The 19,900-nt window shown below is 42.3% G+C and overlaps 1 protein-coding gene across 4 annotated transcripts in view; it reads right to left on the minus strand.

The window, feature by feature from the left end:
• Positions 1-19,900, minus strand: part of GRM7 (glutamate metabotropic receptor 7) — a 313,281-nt gene that overhangs the window by 56,457 nt on the left and 236,924 nt on the right. For 3 of the 4 annotated variants that reach the window (XM_072876291.1, XM_072876292.1, XM_072876290.1), the window contains exon 8: positions 12,823-13,758. The exons of the other annotated variant lie outside the window; for it this stretch is intronic. In XM_072876291.1, coding sequence (XP_072732392.1) covers positions 12,823-13,758 — 936 coding nt within the window. The remainder of the gene's footprint in view (positions 1-12,822; positions 13,759-19,900) is intronic. 4 annotated transcript variants of the gene reach the window in all.

Consider the following 19,900-nt stretch of genomic DNA (forward strand, 5'->3'; position numbering starts at 1 on the left):
TTTACTGTTGCTAGCACTGAAACACAGCAAGCTCAAAAAAATCCCCCACTGACGCCCAACAGCAGTTGCATGGTCGATGCAACAGCTCTGCTGGAGAAATTATGCTGTCAGCTCAAGTGAGTTTGACATTGCAGAGATATCAAAACGCAAGCAAAGAGAAAAGTTTCATCAACAAAGTAATTACTCCTCTGGACTCAATGGAACCACAATTATTTCACAGTGAGGTGTTGTCAGTTTATGCTGCAGATAAAAACTGTTAGGTAACACTGACGGGGCCTATGCAGAGATTGCTTTTCATATGTAAAACTCTCCCGGCAGTTCTACATTTTTGAAAAAAAATAAGGAACCAAAAAAGTACATGTCAACACTATGCATTAAACACCCACACATTTTTCCCTTTAAAAATTACGTCGCTTTTTAGCCAGAGGCAGTTAAGTATGCACTAGAAATCACAGAGCAAAAAGATACCCTTCTTCTACACTTTCCCTTGGCACCTTTTTGAAGTAAGTTCAGTGCTCGCGTGTATTCGCAGGACAGTGACAGCTGTGCAGCGAACAAAGCTGAGCAGAGGTGCTGTGCCCAGAGAGTTACAGGCAAATGTCTCTGCCACTTCTGGGGCTCAGAACAGGCAATGAGAAAAGGCACGAAAAATATTCCGATGTCTGCTGTCCCAGGTAATCTGAGGTTGTTCATACCTTGTGGGTCTTGCTTAACTGGGCAAAATCGAAATACAGAAGGCTGAGGAGGAGGAGGAAGTTTTGACTCCCTGCTTTGATGACTGGGTGCAGCAGTTCGGCTGCTCTAGGCTGCACCAGCAGCGTGGAAGAATGTTTCTCCCCAAATGCCAAATTTATGGCTTTGCCCCAGAACATCCCCTTCCTCCCCTCGAGATGGTACCTGCAACAGCATGCCCTGCTGTGACATGTTCTCAGAGACCTGCAGTTTCTCTTCAAGGGGAGGGTATTTTCAGTTCCACATTTTTGGTCTGCTTAAGTGGTCCAGAGAGGGAGACCACCGAACGCAGCAGGGAATTTGGCAGCCCTGTCAGATCGTGCCCCTGGTCACAGAACTAGTGACTCTGTCCAGATTTGGGTGGGCATATTTTCCCCTCTATACTGCATATTGCTTTCTGGGTTCCATTTATTTTTCCATCTTCCGAATCAGATTTTTTTCTCTCTCCTCAACACAGAAGGGAATGGAAAAAGGCTAGAATTATCACAGCGAAGAGATCCCTCACTTTCTACATCAGACATCAAAGCAGCATGCTCGCAGGCTTCAAAGAGTCCCTGGGAGACTGCAGAACTACCGCAGGGTTGCTAACTTAAAGTCATTTCTGCTTAAATGAATACATCTCTGTTACGAGACAGCCACATACAAATGTAAATGTAGTATTATTACTCCATTATGAAGATACCTGCTTCAATAATTGAAAATTTCACAAAATGAATTGATTGTTAATTATCTTTTAGCTTTCACCTATATATTCCTGTAAGGCTATTACTGTATAAGCATGAACACGGCTGCACCGCTTATACCTGGCTAACGGCTGGTGGCATCCCTTCATTGGAAATGTACACCCTCCTCCTTAGGTAATTATGTGGAACATGATTGTGGCCTTGGGCTCTGCCTGCTCAGTGTTTTCAATTAGAATTTACTACAAAAGTACATATTAACATTAAAGGCGCATTACAATGCAGCAAATGTGATAAAACAGATCAATGTTGGATGTCCCTTATGCTTCTGTTGTTTCAAGAATCATAATCACCATTAATTTATGGTCTTCTGAGGAGGATCTAATTACTCTAATAATCTCTTATTTCACCCAGAGTATGCACTTTTTCCTGTTACCTAGCTTTAAATACCTGCCTTGACAATAGAGACAACACAGACCTGCGATTTTAACAGTCCTACAGCCTGCTGGCTTGGCTGAACTTAGAAGGTGCTGAACACAGTCAGATGCTTGGATGGGAGATCTCCCAGACAGGATCAAGTGCTGGTAGAAGTCCCTCTTCCAGAAGAGTCCTGACTTGGGAATACAATGCAGCATTGTGGGTATTTATCACCAAATATTTATCACCAAAATTTCTTCATTCTTCATTTGTATTTATCACCAACATTTCTTCATTCTCCTAGTCATTAAAGCTGCCTCTTTGAAGAGCACAGGTGTCAACTCCCACACCCTGGCCAAATCCTGGGTGATTATTTTCTGCCCAGTTTGAATTGTCCAATCTTCCCCACTTGATGATGCCGTTATTAATGTGGTTAATGCAATCCTGGAGGGCACTCAGCATACCCTAGTGAGGAACACAGCCTGAGAACATATATAGAATTACACACATCTGCCTGCCTTAAACTATATTTCTGAGTGCTGCTAAAATTGCTACATACCAGCTGATACAATGCTTCTAACTTGTAGTTTTTAAATCCATCTGTAAAATGCTTTGGGTTTCTTCTGCATGCAAGGAACTGTTATTACTGTTATTATTGTATTCATTTCTGAAACACTCCAATCTTTGCCTGGCTGAACATTATACAAATTAGTGGTGGATAAAAATCATTATATAGTTCCAGAAATAAGTGAAATGCATTTAAATATACAGAGATATTTTCCCACCACTCATTGTTTTCTACCCAGCGTAGAAATGCAATTACAAGAAATTTCATGGCAACACATATGAATATACCATTTTAGTCTCACTTCAGAGAGTAGCAAAACTTCAGGAAATATTTAATACTTTACAAAAGTGACTCAAAGTGCTTTTGAAATACCGAGCGTCAAATCCAGTGTATAGAAATGCAGCTCCATCAGTGTAACTGAGATTGCATTTGGATGTCCCAGAGTCAGATTGTGTTTCTTACACAATTGCTCCTTTTTTTTGTGTTGCTTTCTGCAAAGACCCCAGCTGCCCAGCGTCACTCGTGCAATGCCTCACGGGCACCGCGGAGCTCGTGTCTAAGCAGAAAGAGCGACTGTTTCACCTGCCCATGGGAGCGTCCTGGCCCGAGCTCTCCAGCAGAGCAGCTCTCTGTGCTCCCACCTCTGACGGACGCGAGTGCCCTGGGACGGCAGCGAGCCAAGTGCTTGCAGCAAGTCCCGCATACGGCACCTCTAGCCCACTGCCTAGGAGAAACCTGCACCGCAAGCAGTGATTTCTCGGTATACATGAGATGTTTTTACATCCACCTCTGAATGTTTTTACATCCCCCACCTCTGGGGAAATCAGAATGGAAGCGCAGCTTGCAGTTGCAGCAGAAGGATTGCGCTCGGTGCAACGCAAAGCTGCTGACTATTTTGCAGAAAAGCACTCGGGGGTTTGCACAGCTGAGGAATTAGTGTCCCCTGTCCGCCCCCCGAGTCCCGAACCCAGACAGAGACAGGCAGGGCAGACGTGCACCAGGCTGTGCTCTACACCCCGGCGTACCCGCGCGGACAGCCAGCCAGTGGCTGGCCCTGCATGGACCAGCACGTTCTGCAGCGCGGGATGCAGGCTGACACATCGGGGCACTGGTGGCTGTGCAGAAAGACAAACACACGCTCTTTGCTTTCCATGCACAACTCTCCCGTGGCAAGCGGGAAGGTACATTTAAAGTTTGAGACGAGGCAATGAAATTATAAAACGGCCTGTCTGTTCTAGAGATGTTGCCTCAGGCACATCCTGCATAACCATGAAGTAAAATAGCTTCAAGTTTTCTTAAAAATACAGCCACCACCCAGAAGTAAAACTATCTTCCATCATGCATCTCCTCATGAATCTCAGAGCCGAACAGCCTTCACCCAATCCATCTCCTGCTAATGAGAGTCACGCTCGTCCTCCACAGGAGCAGGTACAACATCATGTCACAGCAGCCTCTGAATCACCAACCCAAGCAGCGAACACTCAATCATCCCCCAGCCTCGACCCACAGAGGGGAGAGCAGGGCACCGGCAGTATCAGTCTCACATCCTTCTTGGCATCAACCAGTCTAACAACTTTTTCTACCTAAGCTTTAATTTGGCTTTCTCTTCGTGAGCCCTAAGCCATTTCCCATTATGTCAAATAGAAGTGACAGATAACCACACTGCTCTCCGCTATACCAAAGTGTTAGGGTATGGTATATCCAGAAATCCCAGGTTCCCGAGATTAGGCCACTATAATTATGCTTCACTTCTGTCTTTTTTTTTTTCCCTTTTTTTTTTTTTAAATTTTTTTACAGCAGCCTACTAAGCAGAGGGAGATGGGGGCAGGTATTCCTGACGAGGCCATCTAATCCCTGAAGCGATTAGTAAACACTGTGAAGCAATCCAGGCAGTAATATTATATTTTTCCTGAGCTGTACTCTCCCGTAGGAGTTCTTAAAAGCAGCTGCTAAAGGCCATAAGCCAGCTATATTCAGTAAGTGGTGGGTCTATGAGTGTCTGTTTGTTTAGGGACAAAACCTCCCACTAAAACACCAGGGAGAGAGAAGCAAGCGGGTGGCAAAAGATCGATGACTCCAGAACTCAAAATTCCTGCAGTACTTACTGCTTCAATGATGTGTATGTAAATACTGATTTTTTTTTTTTTTTTTGAGGGTTAAATCATTAGTAGCAGTGACACGTTACAAGCCTTTTGTGCTATTTTTTGACTAGTAACAGCATCCTTTTCCACTTGGAAGCCAAAATGAATGCAGAAGGTAATAAAATAAATCTTATTGAGAACTTTACTGAGAAGTTATATGGTTAAGATTTTTTATTATTTCTACAAAAATTAACTTTGAAACTCTATAGACACTTAACGGTATTCACAAGGTGAATATACTTTAGAGTAGTGTTCTTATATATCTTGATAAAAATATAGGCCACCAGGACCATTTCTATGATAAAGGTTATCACAAAAAAAATTCTACTGATTATTTCATTTCTAGATTTCAAAGAACATTTAATTTTCTCTCAATTAAAATGAAACACTATGCACTCACTGTCAATAGCCCAATACTCCATAAAAGTGGGCTTATTGTATACTCTTTTCTTGGAGGATTTCCCAACCTTGCAGCTCCAGCCTGGAGAGCCTTAACTGAAATTAAGTGAAGCTGCTTTTCCGTTCAGGCTTATCTCAGGACAACTCTAATGTCAGATCATTATGTTCCATGGTTTTCTCAGGGATACCATCTTGAGGCTGGATAAAATTAAGAACAGCATCTGAACATGCAGATCCCTAAGATAATGAAGCAACGGGTGAACTGAAAGCATATCAACGAGAGCAATTAATATTTGTGGTTAATGAGTTTTATGCAGGTACTATTACTGGAATGCTTCTTTAAACGAAAGCTACAATTCACGTCTGTCCTTGTATGAGCCCCAGATTATGGCAGATTCAAAGTCACATTCCCTGTAAGCCTCAAAGCCCGATTTTCTCAACCATACAACAGTATAAAACTCCAACAAATGTTGCATTAAAATCCTCATAACTCCAAGATCCACATATGTACAGTTGCTATAGCAACTGTCATCTCAAGCCCTCCCAGGGGAGAAAATAAATGTGTGTCCTACCTGGCTAATCAGTATTTGTGTTACAGAGAATTGAAGGGTAACTTAGTTTCACCGAAAAATGGAACATATACTGAAGTGCTACCATGTTAATGTGACATTATTTAATCTGAATAAGAATACACTTTGCATGTGCCTTCAAATTATAGTATTTATGTAACATTCGACACAATAAGTAAAAATGTTGCTGCCAAATATACCTGACTTTGAATAAAACAGGCATTATAAAAATAGAGAAACAAGAAGGAAGGTGGAAGAGTAGATGGGATTAAGGACTTCAAATTTCAGAGTGGTTGCATTACAATAAAAAAACCCCTACAGCCAAGGGTTCGTGCAATCTGGATGCAAAAATATGCTGATGGAAAATGATGACCTCATGGTCAACTTCTCCCCATTTCTCTTCATTCCAGGATGAATAAAGCTCCCAAGCAGGAAGACCACACTGGCTGAGAAACCATCATCACTCACTCAGAGTCATGATTATAACTTTTTTAACTTGAAAAAAAGTCCTGAAAATACTTCAAGAAAAATTCCATTTGGAGAATATATTCAGGAGCATGTTGACAGTTATTACTAGCTTGTAGACATATCCAGAAATGTATTATTTTAATCTTAGCAATTACTAAATAAAAGTAATCACAGCTATGAGGCAATAAAATCTCTGTGAAACATAAAAATATAATGATGACATATCCCTCTATATTAGTTCAATGACATAATTTGAGAAAATAAGATCTTAGGGGAATATTCAACATACACAACTACATCTGTACATAGTTAAAGAGTACAGATACGGACTTCAAACCTGCGGAGACAATGATTTCTTTTAATCTAATGGTTATAGCTCTGGCAAGTTTCCAAATTGCATTCCTCCTTCAAAATCTGAAGAGCACACTCACAGGAAGCCATAAATCTGTACATACTAATAAGGCATGCCGTCAGTCTGAGTAAAATGCCAAACACACTTGTACAGTAATGCAAAGCAGTGTTAGGTTTTGGGCAAGCAAAGTACCCAAGTGGATTCTGGCATGCCTGCTACCTAAAGCAGATTGATGTTCAGGTTTGCCATTAAAGGGGTCTAATTTTTCAGTATTACATTCTAGGGATTCAGGAAATTTAATTTAAGCAACAGCACATAAATATATATGGCAATATTAAATAACCGTAGGAGAAAAAAATAGCTTGTGATCTCATAGACCTCCATAATTAGAGCTGAACACTGTTAGAAGAAAGGGAGAACACAGTGGCAAGAAAAAACCCCACCCTAACCGAGGCTATTTAACACAAACCCACAGGCAATTCCTCCTGCCCTACTAATCTCCGTACACCACCACCACCACCACACCCAAATTCAACATTTCCGTAGTCTCCTATTGCATCCTTCCCATGCAAATTTTTTTAAAAGAGATTATTTCCAAAAGCCTACTTTAAATTCGCGATGTCCTTTTTTTCTCAGCTACCTTCCTAGGAGATTCCTAGGAGATTCCTTCTCCAAGGAGGAGAGGGATGAAGCACCTCTGGGAAGGCTACTGCTTCTTTAGGCTTTGCCGCCAGACTGTGAAGAGGCTCTGCTGCCCGTCTTTGCCACTTACCACCAAGGGCTGGTGAGCAGGGACCCCAGGGCTGGGGACACACTGCTGGACAGACAGCCTTACGGACAGAGCCACTTCCTGTTGGCTCCATCAGAGGACAGTGAAGGCGAGTTTCTGTCCGTATTGCTGCTGAAGGCAGTGACTGAGGATGCCACGCACGGGTCTGGGAGGTGTACTTCTACCCGCGTGTCTCAGCCAGCTCTTAATATTCACTTAATCATAAATACAACTACGTTACATGACAAAGGTTAAAAAAAATGGTAATAAGAAGTGTTGAAAAGTATTGTTTTTCCTAACAATAAATTGACTTTTATATACTGAAAAAGCAAACTAGTATTTTAAGAACTCTACATATCACATTGATTTAACTACAGATGCTTTTTCCCCTTCACTTTGCTTTTACCATGAAAGCATTGCCTCTGGAAATCTGCAACGGTGTAAGTTTTAAAAATATTTACATTACGAGAGAGACAAATAATAAAAAAGCAAACTATTACTGCCACCCATGAAGTGATGTTTCCAAGACATGTTAGAGCATGCCACATGCTCTGCCATGCTGTTGCTCTTACAGTATCTGTAAAAGGGAAACAATAAAAATAAAAAAACACAAGAAATGAAAACAAGTGACTTCATGAAACCAGGTTAATCTCAAATGCATCTCCTGAAACGTCACTCAAGCAGGAGCGCACTGCCAGGGAACAGCCTTCCCGTGCAAGGAGCAGGGGGGACTTGGTCCCAAACCGCTGGGCCCAATCAGCTCCGGCAATCCCCTCCTGCAGTGCCCTGCCTCTGGAAATGAGTTAAACTCAGAAACAGACAATCCAAGTAAAAGTGGATGAACAACCAACCAAGAGGCTGCAGGGACTAATTAATCTCCGTTGCAGGGCTGTGCAGGGCAGGGTGTGAGGCGCAGCTTCCCGCAGGATGCATTCCCACACCACCTGCATCCCTTCCCATCCTTTCACTTTTGTACTCTAAAATTTTGACTCAGTTTGACTTATTGATTTAGCCGTGCTTCACCTGACCTTGCTCAGATTGCCTGAGCAATCTGCGCTCTTTTCAAGTGCCACTTTGTATTGACTCTGCTGTGGAGCTATGACTCCTATAATTGGTTTAACAGCTCTTTGAGGCCACTTTGTTTCTGATAAGATACCCACACATCCATGGAGAATTTAAAATAGTTTTGTTGTCAAAAACAATTACACCAGGAGCGTGAAAGCAGCGTTTCATCCCTACAGTCCCCCTTCAAATGTTTGAGTTACGCTGAACAACACCAAGGCAGGAGCTGGGCAGCAGGCGGGGATGGGCACCGTCCCCTGTCCTCAACCCCCAAAACCCACTGACCCTTCAGCTGATGATGGTTTGATCATTAGGAGCTGCTCAGAGTTGAACAGTAAGTGACCCCCTCTTCTCTGTAGGGACTCGTTCTATATTTAGTGGCTTTCTACCAAATACATACTAAAGGAAAGATCTTTCTGAGCAAAGACATGGCATGATTCCAGTCTTCAGTACTGTGTCCTGGTCCTCAAAGGTTACATCAGCATCTTAGAATATATACTAATAGCTATAGGAAAACACTACCCCCCCCTCCCACCCTGAAACACAACCCCCAAAACCTGGACGACAACAGCAGTGATTCCTAGGTATGGAGCAATGGCTATGTGACCATTGCATCAAAGCCAAAAAAGCTCAAAGAATGGTGAAACATGGTAAGGACAACCACATTCCACACCCACTAGGAAATGACATGCTGCATTACCAAACTAAGCCTGTAAATTATAACTGACCATGTGTTTTCTGAGTTTTTAGATAGCGGACAAAGAAACTGGCTGAGTAAATGCAAGCTGTAAAAAGGTCAGGAATTTGCTTTTTTCATGCGCCACCTCCCATAAACTGAATGTTTTATCTCCATCCTGTAGCGCAAACTCTGATATCTGGCCTTCCTCAAACCACACCGCCTCCCTCCAGTCTGCTGCAAACGCTACTGCTTGAATTATTTGCCTTTTATGACTTAGTTGCAGCATACTTCTAGTTCTTTTTGTTGTTGTTGTTACTTTCTACACTGATCAAGGTAAGTATTTTCAATATGCTTTCTACCAAACAACATTATACTTGTATGTACTGATAAAATAAATCCATACAATGAAAATCACAACATTATATATAACAACATTTCTCAGTTTAAAAGATTGTGTTGCATGAGATTTTCAGCAGGGGCAATTTCCATTTCAGCAAAGACCTGTGTGGCTAAGCTTAAACACAATATTTTCCAGAGAAAATATCTGACAGGAAATCACTAGCAATCACAAAAAAGTACAACCCCTCACCCCCACTCAAAAAAAGAGACAGAAAAGAAAGCAAAGCAGCAAAGCTACTGTAGCTTGATCTCTGTGTAGAGCAGAAGGGGGGAAAAGCCCCAGCAGCAAAGCCATAGGTGTAGCACTCAGATTTGGCACAGCGTGAAAAGCCCCAACAGCAAAGCCCATAGGTGTAGCACTCAGATTTGGCACAGCGTACTGGTCAAACGCGCTACAGCCAACATCTGCCAATGCCTATAGGCTGGGGGAGCCAGGTGGACCATCTATAGGGACTAAACGTAAGTGCATTCATGCATGTTCCTTGCATGCCCATTGCACAGGTACGATCACACTGCACAGTTTGTTGGACAAAACATAGTAGCTTTCAGCCCAAGGAATTACAATAAGCCCCAGCAGCACGTGAGGAGTTTGGGCTGTGGCAGCCAGCAGACACTGAAGTCTCCTGTCTCGAACGCTCCCCTGCCGTGGCTGCATGCAGGGTGCAGCAAGCAGAAGCAGCCGGTGCCGCTGGCTCTGTGCAGTGGCATGGGATGTTGCCCTTGGCAGGAGCACAGCAAAGTGAAGGGCTGTTTACTTTGGCCAGTACCCTCTTCTGTACTCTGTGTGAAATCGAGTTAATCATCATTTCTTTTGCTGTCCTACACGGATTTGTACAAGAATCTTATGATTTCAAAGAAGTACAGGGTGATTCAGCTCTGTGACTACATGGAAACCTGAAGCTTTTTCTACTAAATGATTTTCAATGTTGGCAGCAGCCTTTGAAAATCTTCGGGTCTTTCTATCACCTGGTTAAATCTTTGCAGAAACAATTTCAAGCACTTCATCTTGGTCACCTGCAGGCCTAAAGCATTCCCAGGCAGGAGCACAAAAGCTGCACTGTACTCCCTGCATCAGACCAAAGTTACAAACGGGCCCAACTGCGTGTAAAGCCACTTATGCTGTTTCTTATCTCTCCCTCGACAGGGAGAGCAGACGTGTTTGAAGCATTCGTAAGACTTGGCATACCTCCTTTCTAGTTGAAATTAATTCCCTTTAGGGATGCAATGGCTGCCTGTAAAGCCCATTGCAGAGGTGAGATGATACGTGAAAACCTCCATAACCTCTACTTCCTCCTGGGCGATCCCCTCTTCCATGGCAACCGGAGGCCAAACCAATTGCAGATCTCTGTACAACCAACCTCCTGAATTGCAAAGGACAAAGCTCTGGTGCAGGCACCTTCCTATGGAAGAGACTTGTAGCCAAAGCATGGACCTGCCTGAACACCACCACCGCTTGTCTTCCTGCAATTTTATTTCAATAACCCATAAGTTTAACAGCTGCAAATTTGGAAATGATATCCCTGGCACAAAATGAGATGTGTTAGCTGGGATCTGAAATTTACTCACTCATTTAAAAGGTGCAATAATTTTATCCACAACAACGAGCTTTCCCAAGTCTTGTGTTAAAGAACAAATGTTAAAGGAAGATAGAGTGGAAAAAAAAGTAGCAAGAAGCCAAAGCTTGTTCCTGCACAGGGAAGTTTGGGTTCAATAAGTGGGGATAACTGACAGCATGCTACTAAATCCATGCCAGATTTGTGGGAGAGCATTTGAGGCGAGGTCAATGATGCTTAGATTCAGCTGGAGTACGCTGCAGAGAAGGAGACATGGCAGTGGTTTCCTCTGGGCTGGGGAAGTAGATGGGGTCAGGGCTGGGGAGGGTAAAACAGTCTGACAGCAGTTCAGGACAGCCTAATATTTTCATTTCTCCCTAAAGACTAGGCTTGCAGGTATTTGCCAAATCACTCTGAAATTACAGCTATCTCCAAACAAGATTCAGGGAGAAGTAAAACCAGATCTCTATCACCAATAATTAGCTGGAGCCACTCGGGCAGCAACAGGAATGTGCGGAAGGGGCCTGAGACCCAGGAGGTAACTGAAGTTGCAATGCTCAGTCACTCACCGTTTGATTTAGCCCTGCACGTTGTAATAGTAGATCAATTTTTCACCTCCTGAATACTGTTTACTCAAAACGCACAGAGCAACTAAGGTTCTCCCTTTTTAAGTACTTTAAGTACAAATCTGAAAAGGTTTTTTCTTGCCAACAGACCTTCCAACACTGTTTTGGAGAATGAATCATATTGTCCTCTGGCTGTTTATTGCCTTCTTTCTCCAAGGCCACCACCCTCACCAATAAATATAACGGGAAGAAGAGAATTACTTTCTCCTTGTTACTTCACATGAGACAAAAGAGAGGCTGTTAACGCTTGTGCCTAAACCATCACAGCATCAGCTGCAACATGCTGGGTTGGGATCCCAGCTAGCTGCTGGTCCCAGCAGAGCTGATTTGATGTATGTACAAAGAACACTCTAAACCTGATTTCTGTTGGCAGCAAAGCCCATAGTTGACCAAGTTTTGCATCTCTTCACATGCACACCTGCTCTGTTTGCCAGGGTGTATTTCCCTAAGCTGCCCAGCTCCTTTCCTCAGCCACCAGTGCCTGAGCAGCTGTGAGCACGGGATGGAAGTGATGTGCACTTGAGCCCTGTGACAGACACACTGCAGACTCCTCTGCAGCATCTGAAGCCTCTCAAAGCCAATGGGAATCTTTTAATTGAGTCTGACGGTGCTTTGCAATAATTAATTTTTGTAACAATCCAACTAATGGATTAGATCCTAATGTTTGGATGCTTTTTCTTAAGTCACGTTAAGCGTAACATTTTGGATTGGCTTTTGGTGAATGAACTCCACGGGCTTAAGTGGACCTCACTTATGAAGAGAAGCAATCTGGCATTCACTCCAGGACTCTGGCTATACCCTTGCCATGAGCTATAGGTATAGCTGGTAAGTAAGTTTACCTGAGCTATAGGTAAAATACCTGGGCTAGTTTAAAAATAACCTATACAGATAGCAGTGTCAGTCTAGTCTCAGCAGCTGGAGCTCAGGACAGACTATTTACCCTGCGGTGTAAATGTGCCCTGAGGCTGCTATTTGTGATGCACAGCACTCATCAGACTAAGCACTGCCCTCAGTGCTGAACTCCAGAAGCGCAGGAGTCTACTTGACTGTTTTTTGACAGGTTTTTTGCTTACATCTTGTATTCAAAATGATTTAGTTAAGAGATGCCTCTTTCGGGACAACACGACAGCTAATTCCCACTTATCCTACTGAAAAGATACAATTGAAACGGATGCAACAAAAAAACTAATGGCTAATATGATTGCTATTGATCATTTGCCAGTTTATCAAATGAATAGCCCACCAGCTAAATGGAGAAGGAAAATAGTGCTATATATTGCACATGTCTCAGTAATGAGCTAACTGGATAGCTCATTTTAAAATCTATGTAAAGCTGAACATCAGTAAGTAATGTATAACTGCAATGAATCCTGATACATCAGATGCACATTTGTTCATTTTCACCTACCTTTTCGGCTGACTGGGCAGTGCCAAAAAATATTGGAATGAAGGCAAGCCATACTATACAGGTAGTGTACATAGTGAATCCAATGGGTTTAGCTTCATTAAAATTCTCTGGGACACCCCGAGTCTTGATGGCATATACAGTACACGTAACCATTAGAAGAATGCTATAACCCAAGGAACAAATGATCTGTAGATCCGTAATGTCACATTTGAGAACTCCTCTGGCTTGATCAGGGTTCATAGTTTTCTGCTCATCATAATCTATGATGATATTGGGTGGGTCAACTGCAAACCAAATAAAGACACCTAGAAGCTGAACAGATATCAAACTCGATGTGATTGCCAGCTGCGATGTGGGGCTTATAAGCCTAGGTGCTGTCACTGACTTTTTGCCCTGTTCAAATATGCGGTAGATGCGGTTTGTTTTAGTTAACAGGGCTGCATAGCTGATGCACATCCCCAAGCCCAAGAAGATACGCCGGAAGGAGCACACTGCAACGTTTGGTTTGGCGATCATCAAAAACGTGATTATGTAGCACAGAAATATCCCCGTTAACAGGACGTAGCTGAGTTCCCTCCCAGAAGCCCGGACAATGGGAGTGTCATTATATCTGATGAACGTTGCCATGACAAAAATGGTGGCAATAATTCCCAGCATAGCCAAGAAGACGGGTATCACAGCCCAGGGTGAGTGCCACTCCAGCTTGACGATGGGTATCGAACGGCATCCCGTTCGGTTCTCGTTGGGCCGCTCGTTGTATGAGCAGAGCAGACAAGTCACCTCGTCAGCCTGGTACTGATAGCCGTCACAGAGCTCGCAGTGCCAGCAGCACGGCATGCCCTTCACCATCTTCTTCCTCTCTCCCGGTTTGCAAGGCAGGCTGCAGACCGAGGACGGGACTTCACGCACTCCTTTGCCCCACTGCATTTCATCGATCTACAAGACATGTGAAATAGAAAGAAGCTGGTTATTTAGACGTTCCTGTCAGACAACTGGGGTGGGAATGGAAGGGGGGAGGACCAAGGGGAACCTACAACAGAGAAAACCCAAATGGATAAACTTTGTATGTGGTAGACTCCTGGAAAAGCACCAGGAACCACACTTGCTAGTGCCTTTGCATGGGACTCTAATGCAATACTGTATTTACTGCCTTCATTTTTCGTTTTTATTGCTAGTTAATTCTGGTGGAATGACACACATCATCAGATAAAACAGTAGAGTGTAAACCTCTTCCTCGTTTCATGACAATTAGTCAGAACAATGCAATGGCTTGAGGGAAGGCAGGAGTTACATTCACAAAACTGCTTTCCATGCATCTAGAGCTTGGGGCTTCTTACCGAGACCAGAACAAGATATCTCCCTTCTTGGAACTACTACTGACCAGGTTAATATTTTAAATGAGGTGGAAATGTGTCTTACATAGGGCATGGAATCAGTGAGAATGTGGTAATATCTGCAATATGAGCCATGTAAGAAATATGAAGGACAAAGAAAATAGTCATCAATGAAAAATGCAATAATTAGATCGTATTTCATTTCAAAGTCACATTCCACTTTTGAAATACCATACATGCTTCTGGGAATGCAAATTATAAATGATTATATTAAATAAATGGAAAGTCTCACTTGTTCTGCAGTCTTAACAAACCTAAACTCCAAAGTAGGCGCACAAAGGCTCCCAAGTACTGCAGAAAATTAGACTCACAAATAATTTCAAAATATTCCAGACTAAAGCCACTAACCAGTTTCCAAGAACAAGGGAGATTTAGCATTGGAGCCCCCCTGAAATAGTCCAGACTGGAACCATTGGGAAGGTCCTGACATTCCCAGTGCCAATTCATTGCACCAACTACAACTCAGCTGCCCAGCAAAATTTCAGTGGCTCCAATAGCTGCTCTGTGTGTGTGTATGTATAGCTTTTCCAAATACAAAACCTGATCTCCTGGGACAGATGTGAATAAGTGTTATTAAAAACAAAATTTCAGCTATTTTTTTTAGGTTACTTAAATGCTTACAAGCTCCACTATTTTCCCTACAAGTAAAAAATTCCAAGATGAGTTTCTTGAATCAGCTGCCTTGATTATTAATGTATACAGGAAGACTGGGGTCTGCAAGTCTTAAATTGAAGGATTAAGTTGCACTTTCCTAATTTAATTCAAAATAGATCCTGTATCATCTTCATTTCATATATTTGAAAAAAAAAACCCCTAAAGTCACACACTGCTCAAATAATATCCTACCAAGAGCCTCTGCTGTGAATGTTATAAAAATAATCCCTCAATAACAGATATTCTAGAGGTCTGCCACTGCTTGAGAAACTTCATTAACCTTCAATATTCACAACTTATTCTGGGAGAAAAAAAAGATCCATGATCTCTTCTTTCATACTGCACTGAGCTGAAGGTATGCAGCTTACAGAAGCTGAAGGAATACTGATGATAAAGGAGAATACAAAGACTCATTTAATTGCACTGGTAAATGGTAGTTTGGTCTTACTGGGAGCTCTTACAAGGAGCCAGGAAATCAATTTCTGTGCCCGACTCTGTCACTGCTCCAACTAGTAAAGGCTAGCAAGCCCTTTACAAACCTGGAGCTGAATTCCTAGGTTGTGCGTATGCCTCACAAGAGAGCTGGAGTAAGCTGGCACGCGTGAGTGTACCTTGCTGCAGAGGCACGACAAAAGACATTAGCAGGAAAGAGAACCAAAGAGATGGTGAGTAAAGAGAACCAGGGCCAAGATTTCTGACCCATAAAGCAGGTGTGAAAAATTTCATGACAGTTCCTTAAGAAACCAACTGACGGACAGTTTGCATCTTCTTTTACTCTTCATACTTGCTGATTTGTATCTTGCCCTTTTTAAAAGTTGACTGAGACAGGGTAACTATAACTTACCTGTACAGCTAGAAAGTGAGACACATCAATGCAGTCTGGAGCCTCCATTTTCTATCATAACTATTAAACATAGAAGTTACTTGATGCCCTTTTTACAGCATGCATTGATATGAAATGACAAAGGCACCCTAACTGCATGGATTTTGACCCAGTGATGAAAGGACCCTCACCAATTTTCTGCATGCTAATATCTCACAGAACCACAGAATTATTAATGTGTTACCATATCCCCCCCCCTTTGACTATAAAAGGATGAATTTCCATATTCTCGAACATATTCCACGGCATTTCTGGGTAGCTGGGACAGCCTAAAGGTACTTTATTCTGCGCAGATACTGTGCATAAAGAGATAAATAGAAGATCAGGCAAAATCATGGAAAGTCCTTTTCTGGTCTCCTGGGACGACACCATGATAACTCCACATCACTGGCCTCAGAAAGATTTGCAGCATTCTGCTGCTTCTGGCGAGAAAATTAATGATGAAAACTGCCTGTCAGATAAACCACCTGGCACCAGAGCCTGGCGTTGGGAGATGAGAATCTGAGTCGAGCTAGAGACACTTTGCCCACTCAGAAAAGAATATTTTTAAAACATTTTTTGTCTTTGAAATAAATTATTGTTTCATAACTTTCAGAAATGCAAACAAAACCAATAAAATGTTCATCTGTGTATTTGGCTGCTTTAGGATCTAATAATTGTGTCTGATGTACATTTTTCTGTCCCCCTTTTCCCCTCCCTCCTTCCAGCTTTTACTGCAGTTTCCTTGAAATAATTTAGCTTTTGAAAACCTGAATCTAAAAAAGACTTCTATTGTGGCAAGTAATTGTTATATTCAGCCATTTCTTGCATTTACTTAAATCTAAACCTGCTGATATTCAATTACTTTTTCACAACACTTTTAGTCACTATGAACTGGAAACTGCTTGCTTAAAGATTTTGAGTTCAGAGTTTCAGGATCAGGATCATCAAATCCTGATAAAACAGTAAGGATAACTTTTGTCCACAACTACTGTAAGAGAACCTTCAACAAAAACAAAATAGCAGAGCATTTCATTCAGGGGCAGGCTTGGTTGCTTCTTTCTTAACGTGTCCGTGGGACGTGGCCGCAGCACAGCCCGCTGCCGCATCCTGCCCAAGCTCTCGCTGATGGCAAACCAGCAGCGTTCGGAGATACAAACCACAGAAAACAGAGCAGCAGACTGCCTTGACAAGTCTAAACTTCTTGCACTTTACATCCTATTTTTAAAGGAGAGATGTGACAGAAGTAAAAATGGTTTTGAGGATGATGATTTCCAAGACTGTTCCAACATGCAATCAATGTTACCTCCCAAGATTCAAAACTAAACCACATCTATTAAAAACACAGATGACAAGATTAACTAGAGAAACGGCAGATCCAGGACTCAGGAGGTTCATGCTCTTTTGCCGACCCTGCCCCTAGGCCAGTTTGATCGACCTGGGCAAGGCACTTCATGTATTTTTTTCTTCCATTTCCCCACCTATAAGCTGGAGGTGCTGTCAATTATATTTCTAACAAAGATCTAAAAAATCTTGGAGATTCATGGACGAAGAGTGCTATATACTTACAAATCCTACATTTCTATAAGCAAATGTAATGAACTCTTATCCCATAATCAAAACATTATTATCTGAAAATGCTAATCATAATCTAGAAAGCAGTAAATAAACAATTTCATAAATAATGAGAAAGTGCTCTTACTATTAACACAAATATTGCTTTTTTATGTAGAACCTTCCATTTCAGTCATATATAGAAATAGCATACAGAGGATTAGGGATTTTTTTTTCCCAAACCAACAGCACTTACAGATGTAGCCAGACACGCTGTACTCACAGCTATCCAACAATTTTGCCTCTTGAACTTCGCACTTGACCAAGTCAGTACTGAGGGACATAATGAACTCCTCCATTACAATTCTACCAAATTTGGGAAGGATGCAAAACCTAGACTGCACTAGATGCTGTAGACACATGTGTCTCATGTCTTGAAAAATCACTTATCTACCCATCATCCACTTATCATCATGCTAATTGGCACATCTTCAACAGTAGAATGTGCAGACTGATGCTATTACAGTTCACCCACTGATGATTTGATCGGATAAATGGGAAAAAAAACCTGATTCATTGTAGGACATTCAAAACCATTGATGAAAAAAGAACTTCAAAGTTGGCCGTGCTCCATGGTACTTGGATCCGGTAGAGCCACTATGTTACAGTGAGACGCTATGTTTTGCCCTACCATCACAGTACAGAGGAAAAAAGCCCCCAAAACAAAAACCAAAAGCAAGCAAGCAAACAAAAACCACAAAAAAGAAAAGAAAAAGCTCCCTCCCGGATCCAGTGCCTTCCCCACAACCACAGAGCAATGCAGCATCCGTCTTGGTTAGAGGTTAACTCTAACTCTTTTTTTTCCCCAAGCTCTCCCAACTCCTATGTATCGCCCAGTTCATAAATGCCTCGAGCTAGAGGGATGGGATCCATTTGCAATATAAATTCTCATTATGTTCACTACAGAACAGACATTAACAAGAAATGCTTAGTCTGTCTCATAAGGCCTAACATAATTGTTCATTTTAATGAATAAAGTAACTCAATATATGTGTATAATTTAAACATCACTGCTTTTTTTCTCACTACCACAAACATTTCTGTAATAAGCTATTTGTTCTGAACTAAATTGTTTCATGCAATGTTTGATTAAAGTAAAAATCAGTACAAAAATAATTACATTAGTGATAATTAACCTACTCGGGGAAAAAAATAGCCATGTTCCCTGATACGACTTTCATAACGACTGTGCCATTAATTTCACGGACACATTAGAAAACAATTGCGGAGGATTGTGCTCAGATTTATTGCCACCTTTACAGATTGCTTTTAGACTCCAGTTACTAAGTCAGCAGTTCAAACAGTTTTTGTATATTCAACTTTACAGATAGCAATATTTGCATGACTTAGCTCTTAGGGCTTAGCTATTAATGTCTTGTAATTAGTTTCTAAATCCAGGGCTTTAACGTGGTAATGGTTTTAAGCTAAGAATATGTCAATAACACATAGTCAACAGAGCCTTCTGCAAAATATCAACTAAAATCCCTTCAACAGATAACAGCAATGATAAGCCAAACTACCAGAGAAAGAGGCAAAGCTACACCAATGACTTGCCCAGACACTGCAAATAAGGTGTTTCACCTCATACTGCAACTTATTTTAATTTCACTGCCTGCAGGGGATTGACAGAAAAGCCTTAAGACGAGTGTGAAGCCTACAAGGTGATGGAGGCAAAAATCCCACTGGTTTTTGCTTGTGACGGACCAGTCACTGCATTCTGAGCAGTGCAGGCTTAATGCATTTTCAGGATAGTGCAAAAAATCCCCAGAAACTACAAAACCTCTATTTAAACAGAACGATTTTTTTCACAGCGACAATGTACCAGCTCCAGGAAGCCGCTGGTCGCTTCCCCTCCCTGCAGGGACCGAAGCCGTGGTCCCACCCCAGCCCCTCTGCAGGACCTGGCTCTGCTCGCCCTCGCACCCCCGGCTCGGGAGTCATCCTCTTAACCTGAGTGCCCTCAGCACAGGTTTGAGCCCAGTTACACCCCGGCACCCCAAAATGAGGTAAAGACTGAACTCACTCCTGCCTCTTAATTTTCTTTGTTTTCTTCTTTTAAATCAAAGTCAAAATCCAGCTACTTCAAAGCAGCTTTTAAAATCTGTGCAGGGCAGAAGTAGGACACGTTGACCAGCAGCCCCCAAAACCCAGAGATAATGGTGTCTAAACCTGATCCCCAGCTGCTGTAAGAGCATCTCTGTTGGGACGGAGGTGCTGTGGCCCCAGCAGAGCCCAGGCACCCCTGCTCCCCATAGAGCATCCGAAATCTGGTCCTGAGCTCTGCAGCTCACCCCTGCCTCATGACAGCTATTTTTTCTCCCTATTTTCAGTGCCGTTCCACAGGAACGCTTCATCAGCAAGACGGAGCATCAACCCAGTGCTGCCTTCCTCCCAGTGCCAGAGACGATGCGGTTTGTGCTAGCGAGTGTTTTTAGGTGTCTTGGGACACTTCAAAAGAAAGCTACTTTAGAGGAAAAGCAAAATCTCCTAAGTTTTCCTGCTCTGCTGTATTAATTATCTTAAATCCCTCCAATCTATCTTATTTATAAACAGA

The sequence above is a fragment of the Ciconia boyciana genome, chromosome 11, assembly GCF_034638445.1.
Source record: "Ciconia boyciana chromosome 11, ASM3463844v1, whole genome shotgun sequence".
In the NCBI taxonomy this organism is placed as follows: domain Eukaryota; kingdom Metazoa; phylum Chordata; class Aves; order Ciconiiformes; family Ciconiidae; genus Ciconia; species Ciconia boyciana.